Source organism: Malus sylvestris, chromosome 11, assembly GCF_916048215.2.
Source record: "Malus sylvestris chromosome 11, drMalSylv7.2, whole genome shotgun sequence".
Classification (NCBI taxonomy): domain Eukaryota; kingdom Viridiplantae; phylum Streptophyta; class Magnoliopsida; order Rosales; family Rosaceae; genus Malus; species Malus sylvestris.
This window is the reverse complement of record NC_062270.1, coordinates 32,663,626-32,678,326: the sequence shown is the minus strand read 5'-3', so window position 1 is coordinate 32,678,326 and position 14,701 is coordinate 32,663,626. Positions and strand designations below refer to the sequence as shown.

Genomic DNA, 14,701 nt, shown 5'->3' with positions numbered 1-14,701 from the left:
CATCTTCGAAGATAACTCCAACTGCTGCAAGATGGTCTCTTGCATCTTTAATCTTCTGCAGGTACTCAGAAATTGAGTCAGACCCTTTCTTGATGTTCTGAAGCTCAATCTTTAATTTAAAGATACTTGTTTTAGTCACAGATGAAAACCTTTCCTTGAGATTCACCCATATTTCATTAGAACTTGTACTATCAATGATACAAGATATTGTTGTTCATGAAAAAGTTGCAATAATAAGTTGCATGATTGTGCATTTTCCAAACTTGGTTGGCATCTTTCTCCACTCCTTCGACAGTTGAATCATTGACAAATCTTGTTGGACATTTCGTGGTGCCATTCACGAATTCCAGAATTCCATAGCCTTCAAGAAGCAATTTAATCTAAAAGCTCCATGTTAAGTAATTGGTGTCATCCAATTTCATTGTAAAGGATGTTGATACAGTTGGAATAAGGTTGGTGATTGGTGACTGAACAATTTGTAGTTGCACTGTTGTAACCATCTGTGCAGAAAGGGAGAAATTTCTTCAATGATGCTTTTAATCGAACAGTTGATATTCGTGACAAAGAACTCCAATTTTCTTGTGAATTTGATATAGGATTTGCTCAATTTTATCTTAGAAGTTGTACAAAATAGAGGATTGAGAAGAGAAGATAATAGAGATTTCAAGGAGAATGCGGAAGCGCCAAATCGTTTCTTGGCGAGGATACCATGTGAGAACTAAGAAAAATGCAAAAGAAATGCAACAAAAATGCATAAGAAGTTTAGAGAGAGATAGAGAGAGAGAGAGAAAGATGAGCGCTTTGTGAATTGATCTTTCTTCAATACCAAGTAATTGTTTTTACAAAGGGCTTATATACTAAACCATTACAAAGCTTGCTAGTTATGCTAATACAATGTGTAACCTCCTAACTTCAACAAACTACAATTCTAACAGGCTTTTTGGCCAAAATGGTCCTTAAGATTTGCATAACACTCCCTGAGATTGTCTACCATCAATCGTTTTGGTGATTCCATGCAAAATGACAAATATGCCCTCAATTTAATAAACAATGGGCCAAAATGATTTAACAAAAATTAAGGGTATTTTGGTCATTCTCTTCTTATTTAATGGAGATTTTTCATGGAATGACCAAAATGATTGATAGTGGACAAACTCAATGACCAATTCTATTGATTTCAAATCTCAGAGACCAAAGTGAGGAGTTATGCAAATCTCAGAGACTATTTTGGCTAAAAAGTCTTTATAACAACCTACAATCCTAACAACCCTTATTTATCAACCCTCCTTATCCATTGACATGTGGCACAATCTTAACCATTGTTTCCTCTTCATTTAGATCACTAGCTTTGATATTTTTACATGATCAAATGAGATCAGATCTAATGGTAAAAAAAAAAAAAAAGACTTGACGGCCCAAAACTAAATCTAACATCTAAATAATTTAATAAAATTATTTAAATCAAATTTAACTTGAAACTTTATAAATACTATGATTTTTAATTACGTATCAAAAATTGAATATTTTTAGATTAGAATATTCATAAAAATAAATACATAAATTTTATTTTCAAGAAAGTTACCGAAAAAAAATTGGCTAAACCATTATTTAATAATCTCATGCTAAAATTTTAAACCATAAAGTTTGGAGGAGAAAAACAGTTTCTGGGTTATGGCTTAAATTTTTAAGCTTTATCTCCAAGGGTTGGAGCTATGTCCAACCATGGGATAAAGCTTAAAATATAAGCTTTAGAACCCCCCAAACCATCTCGAACTATTGGGCTAAAATAAGTCATGAGAATAAAATATATCTCAAGCTAGATTCCCTCCAAGATTTAAGTTTGTATTAAATTATTTTGGACCCACCAAACTGTCATATTTTAAACTTTTTTTTGTTTTTTACTTATCATCTAACGGCTATGATTAAATGAGATTAAATATAATGGTAAAAAAAAAATATATTGACGGCCCAAATTAAATCTAATATCTATGTATTTGTATGATTTTTAATTACTTATCGGAATTAAAATATTTTTATATTAAAATGCTCATAAAAATAGATTAGGATAATCTAAATAAATTTTATTTTCAAAAAAGTTACCCGAAAAAAAATTAGGCTAAAATCCTATAGGAGAAAAGCAATTTCTGAATTATGGTTTAAAAAATTTCTTAAATTTTTTAAATTTAAATATTTTTAGATACTATTGTTTGTTAAAATTACTTTTCCTGGATCAAATTTGAATCCCACCAACAATGGTTCAAATAGCTCGCCTTTGTCATTCACAATAATAAACAACATTCCACATCCTGGCCGTCCAAAGATAAAACGACGCCGCTGAGGGGGGCTCGTAGCCGTGAAAGCTGAAACTGCATACATGCTGTTCCTTCCTAAATAGCAAAACAGAAGCAAAAAATGGAGGATGGTCATGGATGAAAGGAAAGCCCATTCGCCTGAGGCTTTTGCAGGTTCTTTTCTGCGACGCAAAGAAGTTGAAGGAGACAAGAATATGGCTCTCAATAACAGCAACGATCACTGGGCATTTCTGGTATAAAATTCATCTTCTTGAACTAACTCTCTCTCTCTCTCTCACCCCTCGAATTAAGGTGTTTTTTTGGGTTGGGAATTTGGGGTTCTTGGCTTTGAAATCTTGGGTTTAGTTTGCTTTTTTTGTAATCTTGAGTTCTAATTGAAATTGGGTTTATTGGGTGTAGGAATCTTGTTTGGTTGACAAGAGTGTGGCAATTTTTGCGTATTTCGATGTTGCGATCGTTATTCGTGTTCGTGTTTACTTACCCTTGTATTTCTTTTTCTTAGCCTACATATTCTTGGCAACCAAACATATTCTAATCAAATCTGAAGGTGCATTTTGTTCTTGTGATTAGGATTAACTTGCAATCTCTTTTATTTCATGCAACTTCTCTGGACCTTTAATTTACTTGTTTACATCTCTCTTTGCGGATTGATACAGGAAGAAATCGAAGCGCCTCTGTGGGTGGATCTCACTCTAGAAGCCAACTCAACAAACCAACATATGTGGGTTCTAGTATACTCGAGACAAATATCATCACGTTCCCACACCTTTTTTTCCTTAATTTTCAGAAATGGTTTATAATTTAGAAAGTATATGTGATGTCAATTTCTAATTCTTCTTTTTTGGATTGTACACATTGCAGTGATGATGACTGGTTTTACAGAAGCCATCTGTAAGCATCCTTTGGCCCTTTGATTATGCGGCATTCTCCATTTTGTCTTTGTAAGTCATGCTGTCAAATAAGAATGCTGAGTTTTAGTAATATACTGGAATTATTAGGTTCCACCAATGCTCTTCACGCCAGTTGAAGGCTGCATTTTTGAATTCGGGTGAGGATAGTATGGGCTTAAACTTTGACTTAGTAGGACCATCTTCGCCACAACTTCTGTCTTCTGTCTCTAAGTCAAGAGGCAAAGACTTTGTAAGCAAGAAATGGAGACGGGAAAACCAAGATTTTACAGATAAGCGGCACCTAGACAAAGTTCTGAGCGGGACATCTTCCTGTGGGAACTCCACGGGCCACAAGATTGATATTAACATGAATCATACTGTTTGTGCAGGTTCAGTATCAGATTCTGAGAAGGAAACCTTTGGATTCTGTTCTAGTTAAAGAAACTAAACCAGTAACTACTGTGAAATCTAAGAAGAAACCAGTTGTTGGTGGATCTAACAGATTGGTGGCCCCAGGAAGAGAGAATTTGAAAGGGAGAATCGCTGGGAGTCAGAAATGCAATAACAAAGGCATTGCTCCTGTAACCATGGTTTGGAGTCCGAAGGGGACAAAACAGAGCATTTTGCAAAGGACCGACCGAACAGGACTGGCTGGAAAGGTACATAAGTTAATAGTCGATAATTAGTCCTTTGTAATCGTTTGTATTTGTCTAACAGGATTAGAAAAATGTTCATCTTTCACTCCTCATGTACCCTTCAGAGTAAAAACAACTGTTTTCCCTTTAAGTGTGGTTTGGGAGTGGAGGCTTTTTGGATATTTATCATTGTTTCCACAGCAGAACCAGGGCTAACCTTGTCGTACTTAAAATTTTTAGGTGTTTGCTCCTTTAGATGCTGTCATTAGTCCGATGGATGATCTTGTAAAAGAGTAGAAATTTAGGAGAGGTTGAACCGTTGGTGTATACAGTTTTTAGGTGTTTGATACTAAACACCTCTCTTGCCAATACCTCAGAGAATCCCACATAGGCTTTCAGGGTGATTCTCTTCCCAAGAAGTACCATGCCAAGTAAAAATCCATAGTTTCCTCCTCTTTCTGTACCATTCTTCGATTTCTTTTGAAATATGGACAATCCTCATCGTCGACAAAAAGAAATGACTAACCTCATTAGGCTTTTGTATGTGCTGCAATATAGACGGGAAGCTTCATGTCTGGAGCAGTGATCTTAGTTGATATTGCTAGGGTACTTGTTATCTGAACATATGCAATCTCTAATTAAATTTTGTGTTAATCCCAATCGATGTCCGATTTAGTATAGAGATTGGTGATGAACTGCAGACACTTTCAGTTAATAATCTGATAATGTTGAGCTTCTTTTGAGCAGGGGAAAGTCGGCGGTCCAAGCCATTTGTTAAGCCTGAAGGATGTTCCGAAGAGACCCCATTTCAGATGAGAGACCAGTGCAATCTAGCTGATTTGTATGTATATAGTGTAAACCTAACATCACTTCTAACACTGGAGAAAAAGTAGAGTGAAACAGAGTTTGGCCCTCGAATGATCCAAGATTCTTGCTGGCCCAGAGAGTCGTCCTGTATTTCTATGGAAGGTTTTCTTCTGATTGCCATGAGTTGAGGTGACATCTTTCGAGTGGCGCTATTCTAATAGTCGTTTCTTAGTATTACGTACATATCTTTTGGAAATCTTTTCATTTGACAAATTGAAAGAGAGAGGGAGTAGGATCTGTAATTCACATCATTTTTGAAAATATTAGAGGTTTCCGTAATGAAATGTTAGACGCGCAAATCGTTTACTTTGATGGTGTAATACAAGTTGATGTTTTCTTGACTTACAAGCCATCTCAGACAACGGGGTTGTTTCCAAGCTAAAACAAATCAGATGGATGTTGCGACCACAAGTTCCAGTTGATACCACGGTTGCTTTGTCTGGTGGCTGGAAACCATGGCCGTCACCATGTTCACAATCTCTCACATCATGTATCGCTCAAGACAGATACGTACAGTACCCGAAAAAGAACATTAACTCGATTTGGAACAAAATCAGCTGAAGCGGGCATCCACTCTTGGAAAGATCAAATTACATTTTGCGACCTTTCGGAAGGTACATAAGGTTGGAACCGTGACATGAAGTTGGACTGCCTTGTCAAAGCATGGGCGAACTTTACTGATTGTTACCTTCTAAGAGCACCGTAATTTCTCGTGACCTACAAAAAAGGAGAATAAAAGCTCAGTACTATTAGAAATCTCTCAAGAACAAAAGCAGGCAGTCCTATATTTCTTGGCTGATTTTTAAAGAATACAGGTAAAATGAAATAGAAGAAAGAATAACAACCCGAGGCAGAGGCTTATTTAATCTCTTTGTCACATCTTCATCATCGTCGTCGTCATCATCTTTGTTCATAAACATTCGGTTAACTGCAGAACTATCTGATTTCTTTCCACGCTTAGATGGTTGCGTAGAGCCTCTACCTCTCCCCCTTGGAGCAGCCCTCTTCCGTCCTCTACTTGGAACAATTTCATCATTTTCCTTCAATAATTGAAACCATATTATCTTATCAAATGAATAGCATAAACAACATTGATTCGGTTTATGGAACGTGTAAACGTGCAAAATATTTAATGGTTGGCACAAGGCAAAAGGAGATTGTGTGGGTGGAAAAAAATCATATGAAAGAGCTTCGCCAGTCAATTGACAGTAACTTAAGAACAGCCCGGATTTTCATTAGCTATTACTGATTTAATGCCAAAACTCAGTTGAAAAAGAAGGTAATCCATACCGAACTATTATCAACCTCATCAATTCCAAGTTTCCCCGCCTCTTCTTCACTGGAAGGAGAATCCACATCATCCCCATCATCAGCAATACTTCGTACAGCAGCAGTTGCAGCAACTGATGCAGATCTGCAGTAATTATATTAGCTAAGATACAAAACTGGGAACATGAATGTCTCAGCTTGTTAATGCAATATGAACCAAACGTGCAGCAGACTTCTAACTGCTTGCAATTAGCTACTTAGAATACATCCTCGTAAGTCATGATTTTGCAATGTCAGAACTTGTTTTCTTGTCTAACCAGAGTTGGTTTCTTAGTAAGAAGACTGCGTTAGTTGTGTTCTTGGGATTTTACATTAGTTCTTTTGCATCCTAATTGCTTCTTTAATTGTGTTTATTAGTTCACATCAGAGTCAACGACTATGACATATACAGAATGAAATTGAGCTGTCACATAGAACAGCAATAAGGACAAACAAGGAAGGAATCCCCAGTTAGCAACGCTATCTGTAGGGCGCAGAAAAAGGATACCATGTAGATATTTTTAACTGTAAACATTAGTAAATACAGAAAACAGAAAAATGAACTTGTAAGGGAAAAGATAAAGTCCTATAAAGGTTAAGGGTACTATTTGCATTTTGTGGTAGACTTTAATGTTGAATACCAGAGAGAATCATGGCACATATCATGCGGTGGGAGGATAAAGTTTTGCAGCTATATTTGTTCCTACATATTTCTCTCTTACACCTCTATAGCAACTAATTAAATTGCTGGTTATTAATTAAGTTTTAAATGAAGTGGGCCGCTTAATTGATTGAATATCTTCTCAAACTTAAGTCAAAGAAAAACCTCTGAGAAGACCGAAATCCAAGAGATGCATCGAGAGTCGTCTGCTTTAAGGTACTGGTACCCCTGCCCCTGCCCCTGCCCCTTCCTCTTGCAGTAGTTTTACCCTTACCAACTTCTGAGGTAGACGTTCTGCCCTTGCGGCCTCTGGCAGTGGATGTTGAGCCAGTCATCTGCGTTGCATCTTCATCGTCACTGAAGGAAACTGCACTTGCAGTTCCAGCAGCACTTGTACTTCTGAAATCCTACACGAAGAACAATAGCTTAAAAATGAAAATAGTAGGCACATGTATCAGCCAAAAGATTCTGAAATGGATGCAGCACAGAAAACTGATGCAAATTCTTGAAAAAAAGCAGATTAAAATCAGAATTACCTCCCAAGGAGGGGCAGTGGAAGAGAATGGAGAGTTACTCTTAGAGTTCGTAGGTCTTTCCTTGACACGTTCCTGCACATATAATATAAATGTTTGGTCAATGTATGGAAGCAAGCCCTCATTAATTGCCATTGTGATGCTTAAGGCCACAACAGGGTGAGATGCATGAGGGAAAAAGACTTCTATGTTTTTTCTTTTATGTCAAAACTGCCTACAATTATGATCAATGAATTGCAAACTTTGATTAACGTATATATGTTTTTCCCACATCTAAGAACTAAAACCAAACTCTATGAAATTAGTACAAGAGGTCTCAAGACTCAAAGTCGACTGCTACGCATTTTGGGCCTAAATGCCTCATTTCAAACCCCAACGACAGCCCTGAAGGCCCCATCAGGGCAAAATAATTGTCCATGAAACTGACTAGAATAGAGTAACACAATCACTGATGAAAGAAAAATATTTGAAATTTAATCATTCTTGCCTGCAAGCACTCCCCGACTTTAACGATTAAATCTTCCTCTTCAAATGTCACTGTATCTGGATCCTTAGCAATTTTCTTCTGTAGAAGTAGAAAAGAAAATTGTCAGTAGCATACTTCAAAAGAAAATACAATAGCTAGTTGAAACTTTAATTTAAACAGAGCAAGTACTCACTCGAGTTTCTTCAAGATTGTATTTCACGCAAGAATAGAAAGCCATTTTGTCATCCTTACTGACAAAATTGTGTAATGCAACGTCCAAATCATTGACAGGAAGGATCTCCATTTTCTGCATGATCAGATATCCCCATGAGGGTTTAACCTTAAAATAAAATTTACATGCTGTAAACCTGTAAGTAATTGTAATGTCATCTTCAATATTTTCCACATGACTTCCATTTTAGCAGTAATCCGAAAAATAAATCATATCCTGGAATGGAATCATAAACCCTTACTATGATGGCAAAGGACAAAAAGAACCAAGTTTCAATCACGTTAAGTTTTCCACTGATAATGTTTGCCAGAAGTCAGTTGGGGTGTGTGTTTCTGAGCAACTTGTGGAACTGTTTATCCGCAAGAAACTAACAAAACTATATTCTGTATAAAAACAAATCCAGAGTTCCACTGGATGAAAAGTACTATATGCATGATATACTGAGTAAAGGAAAGAAGGAATATAACGGCTGATACCAGATTATTTTCGGCAACCAAAGCCTCTATGTTTTGCTGATTTAGTTCTTCTGGGCGAAGCCGTTCAGAATCATCAATTTTAGCTACAATAAAAGATAAGAAATAAGTAACTGAAAATCTGTGAATATATAAATTCTAACATTTAATGGACTTCAGAAATAGCTCTGAGTGTAACGAAATCCCCAAGTAACAGAGTTGATTGTCGGAGTGATGTCAGAACTGAACTTCCCTAACATGGAGAGAATTTATTTAAAGTCACATCAAGTTTTATTACCATCACCTTTGTTTGAGATATAACACAACTGTAGCTAATGTATGTGAAAGTCTTTAGACTGATGCCAGCTCTAAGATTTAACTTGTGGGCAATCTGTTAATCTAATGAACCTACGAGGTTAATATAAAGAAAATCTCATAGGTGAGGTCATACTGCACCAAGCTTTTTGTTATTCAAAAATTAAGTGAAGTGTTGGAACTTATAAGATGGTATAAAAACAAACACTCAACCAATGCAAAATCCACTAGTGTGATAATAAGTACCTTCGCTCCGGCCCTTTGTAGAAGCTTTTGAAAATATAAGAATGTCTTGTGGGTTTGCAACCTTAAAGTCATAACAATAGCAATGATTTATTTCCAAAATGTGATACGAGAAAAATTAGCAGTAGAATACTGATCTAGGATTAGTGAATGTACCTTCCCCACATACTTCTGTCCAAATCTTTGAGGATTTATTGTCATAAATCCAGAATAGTCCACCTGCCAATTGTTCGAGTGAAGTTATACGGTCACACGGAAGGGGAGGTTAAGGTTACATTGGGTCAAAAAGAGAACATTCATATGTACACAAATACTTGTAGATCTGAAGGCAAGGCATGGGACAGGAAAAAGGCCTAGAGATGCGAGGATGCATATATGAGGATCACCATCATAATACCAACATCTGAAGTTAAATTGGAAATATTACCTTTATTCGAACTAATGGAAGTTGGAGCTGTGATCCAGTAACATTTTTCCTAGATTTCTCTATCTGAGCGTTGACCTATAGAAATTCAAATCTATACTATTAATATACAGCACATGCATCAGAGGGCATAATACAGGGAAAAAAGAAAGGCATGGGAAAGTACAACAGTCCAATATTACTTGCAATTACACTTACCACTTTGTCCAAGTGTTCAAGAATTGAATTAGGATCATTGGGATCAATTTCAGGTTCATCTTTTAATACAATCTGTAGCAGAAAAAATATATTATTAATCAAAAGTTTTAATGTAGACGAAAAGGTAAACATTAAATCACCTCTGTGTACTCAAAAGGCCTCACTGACGTCAAAGGAATCTTGGTTGGACGGTATTGATTCCCCTGCATAAAAGTATATCAGCATCCAACTCAGTTTGGGAGGAGAAAGGATCAAAAAATGCTGCTTTCAGGAGAAAAAAAAAATAGATCTAACATTGTTTTGCAACCTTAATTTCTAAAAGGAGCACATGCTTTGGCTTTGATTCTCCGTCAATCAGTGATGTTGCAACTGAAGAACCAGGTTGTGTAATGTGAAATCCCATCCCCGGAACTTCCTGTCAGAAACAAAATCATGTAAAGTCGTGTAAGGCACCCTCCCAACAAGACCAAAACTACGCACCTAGAGACAGACGTGCACATACACACTCAAGCTTGTATGCACATGTCCACGTTGCATATATTGATAAAGCAATATTCATTGGCACCTGAGGGTCCACGAGGCATTCGTGTTCATGCCCCCACACTACGAAGTCTAGGAAGCGTGGTAAAAAGTGCTCATTGATGGCATTTTTTGGGTTTGTCTTCACTCTGCACACAAAATTATATAACTTTGTAACTAGGAAAATTGACAACTTAAATCAAATGAAACTATGATATAAATCGGGATTCCTCCTTAATGATGATTAATCCAATCTCACCCACCCACCCACACACCAAACCTGTTCTGATGAAGCACTAGAATGTTGAACCAGTCTGACACTTCCAACCCTTCTTGAGATTCAGGTCTCATCCATTGTACAGCATGTGGTGTCTGACATATGAATAATATGCCCAACACATATGTGTTTAGAGGCCTGCAAGTAAACAGCATAAAGCAAATTCTCAACATCAAATACCTGAAACATTCTATTGAGCCGTTCATCTCTAATATTTCCGAGACCATAAAGAGCCACTGATGTTGCACCCTGCAATTCAGAAGGAGTTATGAGCCATGCAACACAAAGACAAAAATACTCTATTCACCAAAAGAAGTTATTAGATCCTCCCAATCCTACTATTAATTAAATCCATATACTAACCTTCCTCATGAGAATAGGATACACAGTGATCTGACCAACCCCAGAACCCCCAAGACCCATTTTCCCAAAATAGTTTACAAGGTTGCACGCTGAGAGAATATCGACAGCAGAAAGATTATCCTGTCAATAACCACAATGTTAAGAAGTACAAATACATGGTACTTAAAACAGCTGTAGCAAACACATTTCAAAATATCGATAAATACCATGCATGAGCGTACGAAAGAGGGGGTCCTTGCTCCTCCTTATGGCAATAACATAATTGCTATTTCAAAAATATCCCTATTCTTCCCAAAGATAACCATTAGCCTATTGTACCCCCCCCCCCCCTCCTCCATTTTTAAATACCCCCTCTCTCTTTTCCTCTCTTACAGTAATTGGATATAGAATAACAGAACTGGTAAGCTTATGGCCCATTTTTGGGGATCATCTTTTCATGGGTTCAAGGACTGGTCACATTAGATGCAGCTTACTCCAAAAGATAAACATATTTTTCTTGATATTTTAACAAGACCATTCAAATGATCAAATCCTTTACTAACTGTAAATCTATATACTTAGAAAACTCATAACTACAGCAAATGGTATGTCTGAATTTGCTGACAAGCCTAGTAAGTTATAAGTTTCTTTCTTGTAGGAATCGATAGAAAGCTGATGAGGATTGTAAGCTCAATCCCCCGGAAACTTGAACCCTTTAATTACAACCAACAAACTTGACCAGTGAGCTATATACGATAACGAATTTGTGTAAAAAAAATCTTAAAACATGGTGCTAAAAATGATTTCTGATGAGAAACATTGATAATGTTTTAAACAGAAATGAAAAGGCAAATACGCAAACAACTTCACCAATAGAATCCATACCACTCCAGCAGGGTCGTCATGATTTCCATGGATACTAAACACTGGCAATCCAACATTGAAGTGAGGATCTTCATAATTTACATGACCAAATCTGTTAGAACAAGAATTTTGTTATTAACAGAAGGGTGCCTATCATCCTTATCATAATATATCTCTAAATTTTTACAGAAAGTCAAGGTTCCTGATACAAACTTGGATGCAAAAACACATCGGAGTGACATATCATTGCAGGAAAAATTCCATATTTCTCCATTTGCTCAACTCATGGCATATGAACCAAAGGTCAACTTAGACATATCATTGCAGCAAAAATTCCAAGCAAACAACAAACGTGCAGTTCATTAATTACATACGTATTTGGAAAATTCACAGTCTGGTCGCTAACAACTTGGAACTGCACTGGCTGATCATTGAGGCAATGACGGCGGAGAATCTCAATGGCCTTAACTAGTGTTGACCTTGAAGGCTTATTCTCATGGAACAGATCACCACCCAGAAGCAAAAAATCCACCTGATAGAGGATAAATGCCAAAATGTGTTGGTTCACAGGAAGTATAAGGAAACAGTTTCAATCGAAAAGAGCTTTGCAATACTGTATTTCTCCAAATGTGGACACAAAAATTGAAAGGAATTAGAGAACGGGAATCAAACCACAATCGCAAAGTTGTGTTGCATGGAGTGAGACTACAAATACAGCTAGAATGAAAATTGGCTATTACATTTTTTTGTTGTGCTATTGAGCATATCTCATCAAATGCCTGGAATGAATCATGGCGCCGTACTTCATCCTTCTCCATATAACCCAGATGGCAATCCGTAGCAACAAGTATTCGAAGCGTATTACTAAAATCCTCCCTGAAAATTGTTTCATTGAAGGTAAAAATCGGAAAATACCATTTGCCCCGAAAATCTGAATACATATTGCTGAGAAACGTACCTTGACAAGTCACCCATACTGACAGTTGATACTTTTTAAGCCTACAACTTGTCGAAACCACAGACTGTTATGATCATAAAATCTCCCGATTTCGATTAGAATTTGATTTTACTAACGCCGGCATTTCCACCACATAACAATTCAAAATCCAAACAATTGAAAGCAAAAAAAGGATCAGAATTTACAGTTCAAGGAACGCATTTGCTACAAAGGTTGAAGTAAATGAAACCTCCCAGCATGCAACTTTCGATATCCCAAAAAAATCAAAAATCTCAAGTCGAATACAGAAAACTGAAATCCAAAACCCCTAAAACGCAGGGTTTTAGCAGCACAAGAACACAAAATCGAACAGAGTAAATACGGAAAAGAAAAAAAAAATCAGAGTGAAAGTTCCATTCTCTAGTTGCTGATGAATTTTGTGAATAAAAAGTTGGAACCAAAAATTAAAGTGCTACAGTAAGCGATTCAACGAATTCGGTAGTCAAATACCGTGTTCTTTTTTTTTTTCCTGTTTTTTTTCTCGGGAAACAAACAGTCGATATACCGAGTGGTGGTTACCTGTCTTATGGTGTTGTCAATACGACGGCGAGTGCTAATGCAGAAGCGGATTCGGCGAAGCTTTGCGACCGGAAAAGGGAACTGTGGCGGGGAATTTTGAAAGAGCGATGACAGTGGAAACGGAGAAGAAAGGTCCGTTGACACTGTTTTTCAGCGATTTACGTACCAAAGTACCCTTGGTGTTTTCAGCTATTCACAATTGTGGCCTAATTTTGGTTTTGTATATTGGGCTGGATCTCTGGTTTTGGATTGGGCCAAGTCTTTGGTGGCATGAAGAGGAATCTGATGGGCCACCACCAATGACACCACTCATCAAACCACTTCCACCACCACCACCCCTGTTTCTGGCCAACCACCATCACCGCCACTACCAACTCGTCACAACCATTATCACTCCAACCTCGCCTAGTGATGAGTCAATGACTGCTAGTATCAGCAGTCCCACCACCTTTGCCGTCACATTTTCATTGACATGTCCCGATCCAGATATTCCTCGAATACCAGGATAGGCACGTGCTGGCCGACATCTGAGGGTGACGAAAGCCATTTATTGAGTGCAAATGCTGAAAACAAGGGATAGATAAGACTTATAAATATAAAAAATAAAGAATGTGCATTTAAGGAACGTGTTCAGAACATACAACTAACTAGAACACTAAAAGAAATAATATAAAATTGAATGAATAAAAGAATGGGTCCCACACCAAGAGGACTCGAAGATGCCAATACAGAAGTAACTTGACGCAGAGATTGTATGCCTTAATTTTAAGTCCTGAAGGGGGCGCAAAACAAACATGAGTGGATTAAGTTTATATATATATATATATATATATATATATATATAGTAAAACAGTTATCAACGTAGGTTTTATGAAAACTCATATATCATGATAAACATAGGTTATCCTAAACCTAGCATGTTGTGCAATATCTCAAATCATAACTTGTATATACAATAATCACTAGTGAATTGTTCGATAACCTCCAGGCCCCATGTTGGCTCCCCGTCCATGTGCTAATAGCTAGAGGAAACACACTCCAGACCCTATGCTAACACCAAATCGTCGCTCGGAACAGACCGGAATCTATCACTACGTCCCGTAGCGGAAATGATCACTAGGTAAGTACAAAATCATTATACATATATATATATATATATATATATATATTGAAAAGCAATTTCATAGTATAAAGTCATCAATCATCTATACTATAAAGAGGTGTTCGAAACATGTTCTAAATATCATATTGGCATCCATCAAATATTCTATAAGAACACGGGTTATAGGAAAAATAGTAATAATTCAAACTAGCCTCAATAAGCATATTATCTCATAAAACATTTCATAAAATGTAATCATTAAATCATGTTTTTCATGTATGCATTTCTACTATCAAAACATATATTTTTAGAAGGGTTCCACTCACAGTACTTAGCCGCTGAAGATCCACACAAACTAGCGAACACAGAATCGTCACAAATAATTGCCTATAAGCACATAAAGGATCCAATTAATAAAATTATATAATAGCAATTAAATTTGGGGAAACGGACGTCAAAAACGGATCCAGAAACATTTGACTAAGTGCAACATAAATCTCTAGCCATATTGGTCAATAAGTCTAATCATAATGACAACAATCACA

At 36.8% G+C, this 14,701-nt stretch overlaps 1 protein-coding gene and 1 pseudogene across 4 annotated transcripts; one reads left to right on the top strand and one right to left on the bottom strand.

Moving 5' to 3' along the window:
- The first annotated feature begins 2,278 nt into the window (after positions 1-2,278).
- LOC126590740 (uncharacterized) lies at positions 2,279-5,052 on the top strand (annotated as a pseudogene).
- Positions 4,935-13,220, bottom strand: LOC126590739 (double-strand break repair protein MRE11-like). Of its 4 annotated transcripts, none has more exons than XM_050256235.1 (23): positions 13,055-13,220; positions 12,497-12,560; positions 12,279-12,414; positions 11,913-12,070; positions 11,560-11,650; positions 10,696-10,815; positions 10,513-10,581; positions 10,336-10,427; positions 10,102-10,204; positions 9,844-9,951; positions 9,677-9,739; positions 9,537-9,608; positions 9,342-9,416; positions 9,071-9,133; positions 8,918-8,978; positions 8,381-8,463; positions 7,866-7,979; positions 7,694-7,771; positions 7,210-7,281; positions 6,839-7,080; positions 5,995-6,118; positions 5,550-5,744; positions 4,935-5,421 (listed from the first exon to the last, which is right to left on the bottom strand). In XM_050256235.1, the coding sequence occupies exons 2-23, from the start codon at positions 12,511-12,513 to the stop codon at positions 5,389-5,391; spliced, it is 2,169 nt and encodes a 722-aa protein (XP_050112192.1). In that variant the 5' UTR covers positions 12,514-12,560; positions 13,055-13,220; the 3' UTR covers positions 4,935-5,388. The 4 variants fall into 4 exon arrangements, with proteins under 4 accessions (XP_050112192.1, XP_050112194.1, XP_050112193.1 ...); XM_050256237.1 differs by having other exon boundaries at positions 12,497-12,537; positions 13,055-13,210; XM_050256236.1 differs by having other exon boundaries at positions 12,497-12,607; positions 13,055-13,209.
- Between the last annotated feature and the right edge of the window lie 1,481 nt (positions 13,221-14,701).

Coding starts and splice junctions, on each gene's coding strand:
- LOC126590739 (XM_050256235.1), bottom strand. Junction 10,205..10,335: donor CTAGTGCTTCATCAGAACAG/GTTTGGTGTGTG, acceptor TTTTGTGTGCAG/AGTGAAGACAAACCCAAAAA. Junction 7,980..8,380: donor TGGTTGCCGAAAATAATCTG/GTATCAGCCGTT, acceptor CTGATCATGCAG/AAAATGGAGATCCTTCCTGT.